Here is a 16,502-nt window from a genome sequence, read left to right on the forward strand (position 1 = left end):
GAAGGGTTACACACTAAAAAGCTAGTGGATCTCAAAAATACCCAGAATCTCTTCCACACATCAATGTCACTAAGGCCGGGCCACGCCCCTAAGACTCCCTTCTGGAAAGAGCTGAAACTGTGAGGCAGCTCTTGCTCTTGGGTAAGCTGGAAGACCCGGGTCTCCAGAAAAGAACAGTCCCAGACACGCCTAAAACTACTCTAAGCTCTCAAGAGTCAACCCAGCAGACACCAGGTAGGGCTTCACCAGCATCATCTCACCACCTTCTCAAAGCTGGCCTAAGAGGTCAGGGCTATCATTGCTCCCAGTTACCAGATGAAGCAACCAAGGGAACTCATGTACCCCCCCAGGGCTGTGAGACACCAGAGGCCTCCAGGAAGGATGGACCACCTTCACAGAAGGTGAGGGAGGGATGGGACCCAGCACTTTCCTGTCCAAACAGAAGGTGCAGATGAGCTGACGGGCACGCGGGGAGCTCCAGCTTAGCTGCTGGTCCGCAGGGATCCTGAAGCCCAGTCACTCATCTTTCCACAGCAGTAATAAATCATTACTGATGTGAGTATAGCACTGTGGGTTTCTTTTGAGACAGGGTCTTGTTCTGCTGCCCAGGCTGGAGTGCAGTGGTGCAATTGAGGCTCACTGCAGTATCAGTCTCCGGGACTCAAACCATCCTCCCACTTCAGCCTCCACGGTAGCTAGGACTACAAGCCTACGCAACCACGCCTGGCTCATTTTAAAATTTTTCTTTTGTAGAGACAGGGTCTCACTACATTGCTCAGGCTAGTTTTGAACAGGCCTCAAGTGATCCTCCTGCCTCGGCCTCTCAAAGTGCTGGGATTTGCAGGTGTGGGCCACCATACATGGCCTGAATATAGGTTTATATGTATAGTCAATCCTTACCACAGCTCCAAAGAGGACATGGGATGATTTGCTACAGAACCGTTCCTACAGCACAGCTGGGGAAAACTGCCTGAAGAGGCTGGGTCACTGCCAGATTCACAATGCCAGAAAGTGCAGGGCCAAGATCCTGTTCACAGCCACTCTGTGACCTCCCTGACGCTGAGCTGGGTGCCCTCCCATCCCTATGCCTGTGCTGCATACAGACCTGGCACTTCATGAAGAGTGTGCTCCTCTACCTACCCACCATGTCCCCAGTCTCTTTCCTACCATTTTGGTCTTGAGCAAGAAACAAGAGACGGAACCTTTCTTTCTTTTTTTGAGACAGGGTCTTGCTCTGTTGCCCAGGCTGGAGTCCAGTGGCACAATTTCAGCAAACCTGCAACCTCTGCCTCCCAGGTTCAAGTGATTCTCCTGCCTCAGCCTCCTGAGTAGATGGGATTACAGTTGTGTGCCACCACACCTGGCTAATTTTTGTATTTTTAGTAGAGACAGGGTTTCACCATGTTGGTCGGGCTGGTCCTGAACTCCTGACATCAGGGGATCCACCTGCCTCGACCTCCCAAAGTGCTGGGATTACAGGCGTGAGCCACCGCGCCTGGCCTGAGACGGAGTTTTCTGAGAGAAAAGTTTACAGGATCACAGGTGGGCCCGGCCCAGGAGGATTCCAAGGCCCTCTTTGGGAGAGGGAGTGTTTCAGAGAGAGGTTGCCTAGGAGTGAATTTAGGTAGCAACAGGACATGAACCTGACCCCGCACTGGGTATCCCTGCATTCAGAACAGTGCCTCACACTGAGCTAGATGCTGGAATGGCCTCTGACCCCTAGGGCAGTGCCTGGGCCCAAAGCCCAGCCCAGACTCCCCTGAAGACCAGGTTCCTTCCACTGTGGCGTGAGCTTACTCAGGGGGTCTGTCCTGATCCACGTAATGCCGTGGCGTGTTATTACAGGATTCTCCTGGAATTCTCTTCCTCAAACCTCTTCTGCTACAAGGGCTAAGGAATTTGACCTTTTTTTTTTTTTTTAAAGGAGAAAAACCTCAGTACAATTTGCTGAGAAGGGTGGGGGGAGGACAGGAGCAGAAGGGAATCCACCCTCAGTCAGCTATGAAGAGACAAAACAAAAACACCCTCCAGCCCCACAGGGCCCCAGCCACAGGGAACAATCACTCCATCCTAAGAAAATGCAAAGTAAAAACTCAGGTCCGAACGGGAAAGGATAAACCAGCCCATGCTCTTAAAAAGCGTGAAGTGAAGGCAGCTACTGACACCCATCCTTCCAGTATCAGATCCACTAAAGCCAGAGATTCGGGAGTCTGTTTACAGCCTGAGAGCACAGCCCCAGTGAGGGCTTGGCCAGGAGCAGCAGCAAGAACAGAGCCCAGGCCTCCCAAGTCCAAGAGTCCAGACACTCCTTTCCCACCCCCTCTCCCTCAAAAGGGAGAAGAGAGAAGTGAAAGTCCCACTCCGGGCTTGGGAGACCAGGAGAAGGTGGCGTGCAGCCCAGCTGGGCTCTGTGGCATGGGGCTGGCTCCACGTTAGGGGGCAGTCGAGGCCAGAGCAGCCGCTGGGTGCTTTGTTACCGAGCAAATCTCCCAGGCGCTGCCTGCTGATGCATAGCTAACTGGGCGGCAGACATTGATTTATGTTCAACTTTCCATTTCATCAGCGAGAGTTACAGCGCTACATGTGGAGTTCACGTTTTTCAGAGAGGGAGGGAGAGGCGGCTCAAGTGTGCAGACACAAACATGTCCACATGCGTGCACACAGGCACGCGCACCAGTCAGGGCTGCAACTTTTTTTCCTATTTAAGGGGGAGGGCGACGGGACTGAGCCAGCCGCCGCCGAGGCAGCCTGGCACGTCAGGAGTAACCTTTTGTGCACTGTTGCTAGGAGCCCCGGTGCCGGTCATCTGCTGCTGGGCAGACGTTAGGCACCAGGCTGGCTGCCGGGCAGGGAGGGGAGCACAGCCTGACCTTTGCGGGGGAGGTGCTGGCAAGCAAAAAAAGGCTTTCTTCCCTTTCCTCTGCCCCAGGCCTCTTCTCACTGGCCAGGAGATTGTGGAGGGCAGGACCAGCCCAGACACACATGCTTCAGAGTGGCCAGCACCCGCCACCGGACAGAGGGGAAAGCTAAGGCCAAGAGAGGGCAGGCTGGCTCCCGAGGACACACAGGTGTGTGGCAGCAGGGTCATACTCCAACCAGGGTGTCCCACTGCCAGGGCAGGGGGCTTCAGGTGGGCTGCAGCACAGCAAGCAGAGGAGGAGCTGCCGCTCCCAGAGCCAAGTCAGTTTGGAACAGGTGGGGCCTGGGGGTGGGAAGAGCAGTGGCTCCCCACCTCCAACTGTGGCCTGGAGCCCAGCAGTTGGGGTGCCCCGCCTCCTCTCTAATCCTTCTCAGCAGGGGTGACCCTGCCTTCTGTCAGTCTGGAGGCGGACAGCAGGGCAGAGGAGCTGGAGGGGGTGGAGTGAACACATCCACCCCTGACACAGCACCTCTGTCCTCCTCCCCAATGAGAAGCTACATCTATCAGACTCCCCCACCTGCAGGGAAGCAGACAGGGCCAGGCGAGGCCCAGAATGAGGAGGGGGTTTACTCCCCAACAGACAAGCAGTTATCAAGAAGCTGCAGATCCCCCCGCCCCACCCAGGCCTGTCTTCCTGAGCAACTGGCCAATTGGAGCCTCACTTTCTCGTGTATACACTGGGAATGCTGTTGGTTCTTAGGACTACCTCAAAGGGTCAAATGAAATCACAGCATCACAGCAGGGGACAGCTTTTCTAGTCTGGAGAATGCTTCCACCAGCAACTATTAACGTAAGAGGGCATCAGACAGTTCCATTCTCAGGTCTGAGAACACTGGCTGGGGTGGGCAGGAAGGCTAGGCTGGGCAGCCCCAGGTAAAGGGTCCAGACCTGCCTCCTGCCCCCCACCTGTGATGCCACAAGCCAGGCCTCCTTTAGGCTCTAACATCAGCAGAGGCCACCCATCACCAGCAGGGAAGCTGCCCTCAGTCTCACCCAGCAGCCACCTCCAAAGGGAATGGCAGCTGGACTCTTCCTGGGATCACATTGCTCCCCTTATTAGGAACCTTCCATGGCTCCCATGACTTTAAGTCTTCCCTGTGTCTATTCTCGGCTCCATCCCCATGCCCTAGCCCGCTGTCCAGGCCCCTGCCACCCCAAACTTGCCCCGTCACATCACATCCTGCACAGGCTCCCTCTCACCTGGCACGTTTCCCCACCCCTGTTCACTGTCAACAGTCTCCTCCTCCTCAACCCAAATGCCAGTACCTTGGGGAGGCTTCCTCAGACAAGCCAGGCTGGCTGCTCCAGGCCCCTGCCCCCATGGCAGTCTTCCTGTCAACCTCTCCAGTGTGGCACGCAGTTACTCCCTGTCCCCTCCACCAGACTAAGAGCCCCTTGAGGGCAGGGTCCATGGCTGCCTCTTGGGTAACTGACCAGTCCCCTGCCCTTAGACACCACGTCTGACCGAGGGGCTGAGGGACAACCAAGCAAGCCTGGCCAGGTCTCACATGATCAGGGCTCAGCTCCTTCCCCTGCCCTGCCTTCATCTCACCATTATGTCAGGTAGGTTGGGACCCCAGCCCCCGCCACCAAGCTTCCACCAGTAAAAGGCTTTGGAAACCAAAAGCAAACAAGGTGGTTTAATTCTTCCCAAGTCTCCCCTTGTCCCAAACTTATCCTCGTCAGCACAGAGAGGCCTTTCCTGTCGCAGCAGCTTTCTGGCAGGGAGAATGTCCGCTCCCTCTGCTGGCTCCTGCTTCCCGCTGGAGAGCAGGGCAGGAAACAGACAGCATTTGGCCCAGCTTTTGGGAACTGCCCCAGTTGCTCCCAGGGGTATGTCCTCATTTACTGGGCTTCAACCCTCCCTGGGAACACATCACCCACCCCACAGCTTAGAGCGCCCAAGGCTCTCCACTGGGCTTCCTGCCTCTGCTTAGTTACCTACTGCTGTTGAGCAGCTCACCACTTTATCGTTAATTTGGCAGATGACAGAAATGTCTTCCACACAATGATCCAAATTGCCCTTCCTTTTCTTTTCTCTCAAGGACTTGGGATCTGGGGCTGAGAGCTCACAGAGGCAGGTCTGAGTACCTGGGAGGCTCTCCATTGCAGAACTTAAGATACTTCAACTCAGTCATCAAGAGCTCTCGGGAGGCTGCCCTTCTCCCAGAGAAACCCCAGCTACTTCTGCAGGAGATGAGGAAAGCTTTCGGATCACGCATGTCTCTCTCCCCTCTTGTTTTCTGGGTCATGTCTCTGGCTCTTGGGCTACACAAATTGTTTGCTCTTTCTTGTCCTCTCCCCATAACCAATGGGAAGGGTTCTCCAGGGACCTCAATATCTTTCTAAGGCCGGTGGGCCTGGCCAGCAGGAATGAGGACTCATTGGAAAGGACTCATTGGAAAGTATCAAATACTCCCTATTACCCTTCACCAAGGTGGAAGGTATCTAGATGTTCAAAGCAGGACGGGCTAAGCTTTTGGCAACAGGAGCTGGGACCTCTCCTCCAGGACTGTCTTTTCCAGAGAAGGCACTCAGAGTCTTTAACCCTGTGGCCTCTGCTGGCTCTCTGTCACACAGCATCCATCATCAAGATGGTCAGCTACTTTCTGGTCGGGCACAGTGACTCACGCCTATAATCCCAGCACTTAAGGAGGCCAAGGTGGGTGGATCACTTCAGGTCAGGAGTTTGAGACCAGCCTGGCCAACATGGTGAAACCCCCGTCTCTACTAAAAATACAAAAATTAGCTGGGCATGGTAGTGGGTGCCTGCAATCCCAGCTACTCAGGAAGCTGAGGCAGGAGAATTGCTTGAACTCAGGAGGTGGAGGTAGCAGTGAACCGAGATCACCACTACACTCCGGCCTGGGTGACAGAATAAGACATTGTCTCAAAGAAAAAAAAAAAAGGTGGTCGGCTCCTTTCTGAGCACTAGCTGCAATGCCCAAGTCCCCATCACAACAAAGCCACCAGAGCAATTACAGAGGAACTGTTTTGGAACACAGATCTGGTCAAGACATTATCCAGCCCAGGGTGCTGCCCTGGCTTCCCACTGCCCACCGGATCAAGCCCACACCCAACAAGATCCTTCAACAACTGCCCGGCAACCTCTCCAGCCTCGTCTCCCACTGAGCCCGTCAACCACCTAATTTTAGACACCATCTCAGCCAGGGCTGCACTGCCTCCAGGAACCCCTTCCTGATCTCTCATCTTGGAGGCAGGCAGGCCTCTCCTCTGTCCTCTGCCCACCAGGCCTGGGTTACCTGTCTGTCTCTCTGCTAGGCTGGCTGCTCCTGTGGGCAGGCTATGGTTGATTCAGTTTGAGGCTGGAGCCAAGCCCCATGCCTTGCATATCAGAGACGGCCAATGACTGCCATAACCACAATCCTTTCTCCTTCTGTGATTTCATTTCCCCATCTATAAATGGAAGCTTGAATTAGATCAGGGATGGCAAATAGGATGTGTACCACCACTGACATGTTCACGTTCATGGTAGACATTGCCAGTCACTGTTGAGCCTGGACACACAGCTTCAGAATCATTCTCACGGTGTCCTGGGCAGCCACCACGCATCAAGCAGAGCTGGCATATGAATGGAAACTTACTTGCTACTTCTTCAGATAAGAGTTATGGTTTCTCTGTCTCCTTTCGGTCTCTCCCTTCTTTCCTCTAGTTCTCTACTCTCCCTGCTTCCTCCATCCAATCAGATGAGTATCTACGTTTGGACTCTGGAGTGTTTGTAGAAGAGCACTCCATGAGGAACCAGGAAACCTGGGTTTAGACTCTAATTACAGCCCCTGGTCAACTCTGGGCAAGTCACCTTTCTGAGTCTCACTTTCCCAGTGTGTATGCCTTCTCTGCAGAAACACTGTGATGAAAATGAAAGTAAGCTGCATGTTTAAAACACTATGTAACTGAAAACAATTATTGGAATTCAAAAACAAAACAAGAAGAAAAACAGCCTGTACCCAATGCTCAGTTCTCCACGACCCCTGCCCTCTTGTGATTCCTGTTTTGGACTCAGAAACCCTTAATGGACAGTACCCTCCTTAGGACCACTTTAGAGCCAAGGAACTTAGGAATTCTTACTGGACAGTGCCCCCCTTAAGGTCCAAGGAACAAGGGGACCCACCCAGATCAGTGGGGCTGGCCAAAGCCAAGCTGGGTTTGCCAGATGTGCAACCCAACCCAGCTAAGCTGCATGGAAAAAAAAAAAAAGCCACTGCATGATTATGTTAAGTCCATCTGGATCTAAAGCAGAAAATCAAAGCTGGAAGGGCCCCTCAGAGACCATCTGGTCCAGCCTGCTCCATCTACTGGTGAGAAAACTGGAGTCCAGCGATGGGGAGCAACTTGCCCAAGGTCACTCGGCAAGTAAGCAGCCAAGCCCTCTTTGTCCTTCCCTGCTGCAAAACACCAGGATGCCACTCCTGAACCCCCAAGCCGGCTTCCTGTTAGACCCTCCCTGATCAAAATGTCGGATCTAGCGCTCTGGGGCTGACTGGGCTCCTTTCCTATAACATAAGCAGTAAAATAAGCTCGGTTCAAACATTTACTGGGTTGTTAGTATATGCTAGGTACTAGGGATGCCAATGTTGGGCAGTCTTTTTTTTAAACAAGAAAGTCAGAAGTAGAATGCCCTTGCTAAATTCTACCAAGACCCCAAGAACCCCACACTATTCCCCAACAGTGAGGTATGGTCAGGTCAGTTTCCAAGCCACCTCCCTGCCAGCCCTTAACTGGCTACCAGAGACATCTTGTGCCATTGGACTACGACAGGTACTGCCCACGCCTTGGAAACCTGGACATGAAGGGAAGTAAAAGCTGATGGCAGACCCTCATGTGTGGATGGCCAAAACTTGTGACCCCAGGTGTGGCCTTGAAGCCTGGCAGTCAGAGGCCTACAGGAGCAAGGCCCCGTGTTGCTTACTGAGCGGTCGGGATGGAGGTGGACAGCTGCTCCCTCCCACCCAACCCTGGAGGCCTGCTGGCTTCTACGTTTAGGACCAGCTGGGGGTGAAGTCCTGACCTGAAAACTGGGCTGGTTACCCTAGACCAGGGGCTGGCTCAGCCATCCCGGGCCCACTCCCTGGTGCAAAGCCTTCCTGCAGCAGAGCTTCCTACCCAGGCTTTGGCCAAGCAGGGGAAGGAGTGCAATTGTCGCCAGCAGATAAAATTCTCGATACCATCTCTATTTCCCTTCTAATATCAGAGTGGCCGCCTGCAATACTAGTGAGGGGCAGGGCCGGCAATCAATAGCTAATATTCCCATTGTAAACAGGCCTACTCCGGAAATGGGCAGCCAGTACCTCCTTCCAGAGAGATACCCTTTCCCCTTGGCAGCGACCCAGCCGGCGTGGTTCAGCATCACTGCCAGGAAGAACCAGGCCAGGTACCTGGCCTAGCCCACCCCCCTGCATCTAACTGATGGGGAAACGATGCCGGGAAGTGGGAGAAAGGAATCACACAACATCACCCAGGAAGCAGACAGGCCAAGACACTGCTCTCTGCTGGATGACCCCATCAGCTCTTGATGGCTCACCATGCCTGGGAAACAGAGGTGACCTCAAGTCAAGAAGGTCCAAAAGCTACCTCTGTTTGATGGTGGCTAGTAATGGCTAAATAAGGACAGGAATCAGTCTTGGCTTTCTGACCATACACCCCAAGCGTCACAGGGGAGGGCCCAAGAAGTATGTCTGGAATTAGGCCTTAGCCATGGACGATTATACCAAAGCAGGAAGTTGGGAGCTGCCCACATATCAGGCAGAACTGAGCCTTGTCCTAGACTCAGGCCAAAATAGAAGTCAATGGCCTATTTTTAAAACATAAACTGGCTATTGTCTAACTCTTTCTACCACAGTGGTCTAATCTGCACTGAACACCCAGATTGCCAGCAAGCAGCCTCAGTCAGGATGTGCACAGATGAAGCATGGTACCTGGGTGGGCTATGTCCACCAGACAGGGAAGCCTCACTGTATCGAGAGCATCCGTGGCAAGTGAGTCTACAAAGAATTCCCAACTGGACAGAATGCCAGTGGGAAAGGCCCGTTGATGGGTGTCTGCAGCGGCCAGGAAGATACCTGCCTTGGTGAGGACGAGCCTCTCACACGCTGGCCCTGTGGATTTCCTCCCTGGGGGAAGGACAGCAGCCCCTCTGTCTCCTGCCTTTTTGGGTCCATGGGTTGCCAGTATTTTAAGGTCTAACTCTCAACCCAGCTTAAATATGTCTGCAGCCTTGCCCCAAAGCTGAGACCCTGGCAGTGCTTGATCTGGTCCAACCAGGAGCCCGTCTGGCTCCTGCCTTTCTTAGGTCCATGGGTTGCCAGTATTTTAAGGTCTCTCAACCCATCTTCAACATGTCTGCAGCCTTGCCCCAAGCTAAGACCCTGGCAATGCCTGGTCCGGTCCAGCCTGGAGCTCACATACCTGTTTCTGAGGCCACATTCATCTCTGTCCCTTGGACAAGGCCCCTGTTTTGGCAGTGTGCCAGGAATGCATACAGATCTGCATGTGGCTATCCAATGCTCTGGATGGCCAGCCTGCATCCCTCTCTCTCCTCCCACCATCACGGTAGGTGGCCTACCACTTCTGTTTTCGGGAAATGCCTGAATTTCACTGCCATCCTTCTTAGCTGGTGAGCAGCACGTCCCAGCCCTCTTCTCTGAGGACTTAACACCAACCAAAATACAAAATCTTGCCAAGCAGAATCATCTTCCAGGTCATCTCCCGCCCAGAGGGAAACCCCCTTAACATCCCTAGGAGATGTGTGTCAGATCTTTGCGCAGGTGCGCCTAGGGTCAGAGAGCCTCCTGCCTTGATGTGGGACGAGCGTGGGTGCTAAATTCTGGCCTATACCAAGCAAAAGTGTCCTTGGACTTTCACTGGTCCCAGTTCTGAATTCTAGGGCTGCACAGAGGAAGCTTCTGCCTCCTTTTCCACACAACAGCTCTTTCCACGTTCTTATCTGGGAGTGCCAATCTTTCAAAAGCTGTGGGGAACTTGGGCGGATTCTCAAACTCAGCTGCCGACAGGCTTGAAAGAATGAGCCATGTTATGATCGAGAGTGTCATCATGAAAGTTACAGCCCTGAATGCTGTACCCCTCTAACGTGCCATTTCCCGGTCTCACGTTGGCTTAAATCACATGAACCACCGGGGAGAAGGTAGAGACGGAGGAGGCGGCTCAGAGAGGGAGGTAGCCGCACCCGACCTGACAAAACAGAAAGCCCCATTTCACACACACCCCAGAAAAAGCCGAACAAGGTGTCTCTTGGAGAAGGCCAGGCTCTCGACCCACGTGGGATCTGTTCCTGCCTGTGGCAGGCAGAGCACGGGCACAGATGCTTGTGGGATGCTGTCTGTGATCACACTCGGAAAAAATCAAGTGGTTAACCAGAGGGAAAGGATTCTGAGACCTGCTGGGATGGTGGGTTTTTTTGTTTTTTTTAGATTACGCCTAAGGTTTGTAGTTTGGACAGGCAAAGTAAACAACGACAACAGCAGCAGCAACAAAACAGAAACAAAGAACGATTTACCAATATTTTTTAAAGGCTTTTGTTAAAAGAAAGCTCCACACTGACTTGGAAGCAGCCCCTACTGCCTCCCCAGCCAGGGGCAGACTGTGTCGTGCCTACGAAGCTGGCATGAAGAAAGCAAACTCCAGCAGAAGTGCAGGCAATGCAGGAGGCGTCTGCTTTCCCATCTCTTTTCTCCCTCTCAGCTTTTAGAAGGACTGGAGAAAGGCATGGGGAAGGGAAGGATTTGAACCAGCATAAAGCAACTGTATTTAGACCATGGCAAACTGAGCTACTTACTTCTCTCCTGCCCTCCCATCTGCCCAGGGCCTCAGCCTGGAATACAAGGTGGAGCACAAGACCCCCGGGCCCCACACGTACCTGAAAGAAACCTGGCGGGATGGGGCCTCCCGGCATCCCATCATTGGGGGGAATGTTGCCAAGCACGGGGCTCGGGGCAGCTGCTGCACTCTGTGGAGACAACAAGGTAGAGGGTTAGTGGCCACACCCGCAACCAGAGACATGGAGTTCTGACCCCTGGCCTGGGCTCTCCCCGTCTGCCCACATTCCCTGTGGACCTTCCTCAAAGACCACTTTCTACTTAAAGCCTTCCTAGCATCCCAGGGAAGCATCACATACCCACAGACAGGACACAGGAAGGGCTTGTAAACTCAGACCTGGACTCAATTCCCAGGTGTGCCCCCCACTGAGCAAGCAACCAATTCCAAGCCTCCTTTTCCTCATCTCTAAAATTGGAGGGCTGGGCATGGTAGCTCACACCTGAAATCCCAGCACTCAGGGAAGTCAAGGCAGGAGAACTGCTTGAGCCCAGGAGTTTGAGACCAGCGTGGGCAACATAGGGAGAAGACCCTGTCTCTACAAAAAATAAAAAATTAGCTGGCTGTAGTGGCAGGCTCCTGTAATTCCAGTTACTCAGCAGGTTGAGGTGGGAGGATCGCTTGAGCCCAAAAGGTTCAACTCTATCTCAAATAAAAATAAATAAAATAAAATGAAATGGGGGAGCAATGTCTACCATTCAGGGAGGCTGCAAGGACAGCCTGAGACAAAGCACCAAAGGTACTTCCTGCAGTACAGAGCAGAGGCACAGAGCAGGGGAGCACGGCCAATGTGCAGTGGCTGCTCCTGGCATTATATGGCCCCGGGCTGTGTCTGCCCAGCTGCTCTGAGAAGCTCTTGGCAGACAGGTGATTTATAAATTGCTGTGCCCTCTCCAAGTGGCTGGCATGTCATATAGAGCAAAAGATCAATAAATATCCATGATTCAATGAATAAATGAACTGGGAAACACTGCTGGAGAGGGGGACAGAGGGCAGAGTGCGTTCTTGGCCCTGCAGGGTCCTAGGTGTCTCATGGAGGCGGGGGGTCTCACTAAGCTGGGGAATCATCATTCCTTTTCTCTTTAAATGCTGCTATTCTGGCAGCATTTACCTGGTATATGTATGTGCCTGAACAAATGCCTCCCAGGGGTGAGCAGACATTGCTCTCCCAGCCTGGCCTCCTTCCAAAGGATCTGTGTGCGACCTGGTCAGGTGGTCGATGTGTCTGTGCCTGGCCCCGTGCTCATACAGGCGGGGGTGAGGCTGAGATGCCTGGGCCCAAGCCTGAGGAAGCCACAGGTGTCTGAGAGTCCTATCTGGAACCAGGCCCTGCTCTTCCCCACTGATTCTAAACTTCCAGCGTCTCCTCCCACTGGAAGCCCACCTCCAACCTTGGTGGTCCCCAAACCCCACTATGACCGAAAAAGTGACACTTGGTCATCAATCATCTCCCAGGGTTCTGACTGATTCTCTGGAAGAGGAAGGAGCCCCTTGGGGTCAGGAAACAGAGCATCTCTTTTCCTCTTAGAAACACAGCCTCCATCACCACCTTCAAGAAGCTACTTCTCTTTCCTTTCATCAGCAGTAAAATAGGAACCAGAGGCCAGGCACGGTTGCTCATGCCTGTAATCCCAACACTTTGGGAGGCCAAGGCAGGTGGATTGCCTGAGGTCAGGAGTGAGAGACCTGCCTGGCCAACATAGCGAACCCCGTCTCTACTAAAAATACAAAAATTAGCTGGGCGTGGTGGTGGGTGCCTGTAATCCCAGCTACTCGGGAGGCTGAGGCAGGAGAATTCGTTTGAACTCAGGAGGTGGAGGTTGCAGTGAGCCGAGATTGCGCCATTGCACTCCAGCCTGGACGATAAAAGCAAAACTCCGTCTCAGAAGAAGAAAGGAGGAAGAAGGAAGGAGGAGGAAGAAGGAAGGAGGAGGAAGAAGGAAGGAGGAGGAAGAAGGAAGGAGGAGGAAGGAGGAGGAGGAGGAGGAGGAGGAGGAGGAAGAGAAGGAGGAGAAGGAGGAGAAGGAGGAGAACAAGAGGAAGAGGAAGAGGAAGAGGAAGAGGAAGAGGAAGAGGAAGAAGAAGAAGAAACCAGAAGCTCTAACTTCCAACTTTGATGGAAGGAAATGAGGTAATGTGCGAATCCCACTAACACACCGTATGCATCGAAATGAACAAACAGACCTGGGAGCAAATGCACCTGGTTTTCAGCACTGTCACCTCTACTAGTAAGTGGGATGACTGTAGGCAAGCCACTTGGACTTTCTGAATTTGCTTCCTGTAAACAATGAGATAGCTGTGGTCCCACCTCCTCACCAGGGTTGTGGAGGAGATTAAGTGACAGAATAGGCTGTGTTTTGCAAGCTGGGACAGCTCTGTGAATCTAGAAACAAAGAAGTAAAGGGCATACTGTGGGTGATGAGCAGACTCCAGGTGAAGAGAAAGGGCAAGCCGCATGTTACTTTTCAAAATGATTCTTGCCTACAGAAAAACAGCCCTCTCTGCAAGAGATATCCTGCCAACCATCCTGTAATGTGTTTATAAGTTGCAAGCATCTCCCAAAATTAGGATTATAGGTCTCCCCATCCCCCAGGACTGAGGTCACAGGTCCCTACCAGGCCCCTGCCGCACCGCTGCCCCAGCACTATCCAAGATAGGGCCTCGTGGGGGAATCGCCAGCTTATCCATTAGCTGTGTTAGTGCTGGTTGCATTACTGTTTCTCTGTGGTCAGTGGTTCTGCGAAAATGGCAACTTTTTGTGATTAACTGTCAACAATTACTCCTCAGCAGCAAGAGCAAAAACTTTTTTTAAAAAATGGGGTGAGGTCTAGGAGGCGGAGGTTGCAGTGAGCCGAGATTGCGCCATTGCACTCCAGCCTGGGTAACAAGAGCGAAACTCCGTCTCAAAAAAAAAAAAAAAAAAAAAGGGGTGAGGTAAACTCACCTACATTTTCTTCAAGTTCTTTCAGAGACTGATGTTATATTTAAGAATTCCATCCTTCTTATGTACCGTTATTCAACCACTTTGTTTTGCTTTTTTAGAGATGGGGTCTCACTGTGTTCCCAGGCTAGTTTCACGTGATCCTCCAACCTCAGCTTCCCAAAGTGCTGGAATTGCACGCATGAGCCACCACACCCAGCCTAGTAACCAATGCAGTAACAGGCATTACATCTCAGTGTCTGCTAATCTGGCAGTTAGTATCCCTTTGGTATCTGGTATTTTTACTTACCTCTTAGGTCATTACCTTTTGAAATGGTTTGCATTAACCACTTGCAGATCTAATTTTATGGTAAACCATTCATGTCTTCTGCTATTTGGGTACAAGTATTTGACTTTTTATATATTGAGGATCTAGAATAAGGGTAAGTTATAATTTAAAAATAAAAAAAAAGACTTAAAAAGTATTGTTATTATTAGAGATCTGGTCCCCAGGCTGAAGTACAATGGCCTGATTATGGCTTACTGTGGCCCCAAACTCCTGGGCTCAAAGGATCCTCCTGACTCAGCCTCTCAGGTAGCTGAGAATACATATGCACACCATCATACCCAGCTAATTAAAAAAAATTTTTTATGGGGAATAGGGGTCTCACATATGTTGCCCAGGCTGGTCTTGAACTCCTGGCCTCAAGCAATCCTACCACCTCGGCCCCCCCAAAGTGCTGGCTTTACAGGTGTGAACCATCGTGTCTGGCATAACAAACTTATTTAAATAAAAACGTAAACCTGCGAGTGATCTGTTGCCTTATTTATGAGGCTCCTTCAATCTAAGATGTCACTTTCCTATGAGATCAGGAGTGAGTCAATGGTTCTAGGAACTGGAAGTAGTGGGTGGGCCATAGTTCTTTGAATGCAATGGCCAGGGTGACCGTGGTTCTAGTAAATGCACATTTCAATTCTCTGAAATGTGGGGGTGGAAGATGGAGTTTTGCTGTTCTCCAGTGATGGAGGACAAAAACCAAGACCATGTTAACAGTGACTAAGGGGCAGGAAGCTGAGGAGACGCTTTTATCATTCAAAGTTTCTCCAGCAGCAAAATTAAGTTGTCCTGCAGTGCTTAAATATGTGCCCTGAATTTCGATAGTTACTGCTGTTCCCCTTTGATTACAAAGCAAACATGTGCTCATAACAAAAAAACTTCAAAAAGGGCAGAAAAGTATGAAAAAGAAAACAAAAAGCAGCAACTGATAGTGTACGGCAACAAAAGAGTTAAGAGGTTAGGAAAAGCTCAGAAAGAACTTGCTCACAAAATCTACACCAAGGTACCCTCCCCGCAACCACATCTATGAACATTACACTGAATCCCTGCCCTGACCCTCCTGCAGCTCAGTGGCAGCAGGGGTTGTTTCACCCGACTTCTGAGACCTGCACAACATGAGGCATACAGCAGGTGTTCAATAAATGATTACTATGTGTATTATTCAAAGACCTGCTCAAAGCTGACCGTCCAGAGCCAGGCCTTTCCAGACTGCTAGGAATTGGCCTCTCCCTGTGGTTTCCAACTTGGAGCTAGAGCTCCTTAAGGCACTCAGAAAAGCATCTCCTGAGTTTTCTCTAACATTACAAAACCAAAATCCCTGAAAACCCCTGACATTCACTGAGGCCTCCAGTGAGCATGCCAGGGCTGCAGTGGGTGTACAGGCTAGAAGTCCCCCATGGAGAACAACAGAAAAGAACACTGGATTCAGAAGCTAGAGAGCTCCTGGGAGCCCCTAGAGACAGACCCCTTTCTCATTCTGGGACTCAATTTCCCCATGTATCCAATGATGGGGTTAGAGGAGATGACCAGTAAGGCTCTTCTTCTAAGCTGCTCTCCCCAGCTCAGTCCACACACCTAGGGGAGCCAGAACTGAAAGCAGCAGCTCTCCCACGAAGAGGACGGCAATCCTCTTCGCAGGGGACCCGGGTTTTAACTCTTCTCTATTCATTACAGACTGTTTTGTGATCAAAGATTCAAAACTACCCAGAGACCTGTCATCTGAGCCCACAGATAACAGTGGCTGACATTTGGGTTCTAACCGCATAGGTTATCTACTTTCTGGACTCAAGAAAGCCAACTCAAACCAGCCAGGCAGTTGGGTTAACTTGCACTTAAATTCTTTTCTAAACAGAAAACAGGCCTTGAACAGGGTGATGTGGCCCATTCCAGCCAGCTGCCTCCTCTAAACCTATAGTCAACTTCAAAAGCCCGATGTGCTTTCCCAGAGCACCGCCCGAAGTTCCACGTTCCCAGCCAGGGAGACGTGTGAAAAGGACCGATCCCATAGCTCTCTCTCTAAGGAATAGGGATTCTTTTTTTTTTTTTTTTTTTGAGACGGAGTTTCACTCTTGTTACCCAGGCTGGAGTGCAATGGGGCGATCTCGGCTCACCGCAACCTCCGCCTCCTGGGTTCAGGCAATTCTCCTGCCTCAGCCTCCTGAGTAGCTGGGATTACAGGCACGTGCCACCATGCCCAGCTAATTTTTTGTATTTTTAGTAGAGACGGGGTTTCACCATGTTGACCAGGTTGGTCTCGATCTCTCGACCTTGTGATCCACCCGCCTCAGCCTCCCAAAGTGCTGAGATTACAGGCTTGAGCCACCGCGCCCGGCTAGGAATAGGGATTCTTGATGACCCCAGGATGGGTACACAGCCATGAGACCCCGGGACTGCCCCCTGCCTCGGCCCCATCCACGATTCAACAAGATAGACACATGCCACAGCAACCAGACATCCTCCGCAATCCCACTCTG

General features: G+C 51.8%; 1 protein-coding gene across 7 annotated transcripts in view; it reads right to left on the minus strand.

Moving 5' to 3' along the window:
• SSBP3 (single stranded DNA binding protein 3) overlaps positions 1-16,502 on the minus strand; it is a 183,572-nt gene that overhangs the window by 42,889 nt on the left and 124,181 nt on the right. For all 7 annotated transcript variants that reach the window (XM_074380867.1, XM_074380866.1, XM_074380868.1 and 4 more), the window contains one exon: positions 10,815-10,904. In XM_074380867.1, the coding sequence (XP_074236968.1) occupies positions 10,815-10,904 (90 nt within the window). The remainder of the gene's footprint in view (positions 1-10,814; positions 10,905-16,502) is intronic.

Source organism: Saimiri boliviensis, chromosome 11, assembly GCF_048565385.1.
Source record: "Saimiri boliviensis isolate mSaiBol1 chromosome 11, mSaiBol1.pri, whole genome shotgun sequence".
In the NCBI taxonomy this organism is placed as follows: Eukaryota; Metazoa; Chordata; class Mammalia; order Primates; family Cebidae; genus Saimiri; species Saimiri boliviensis.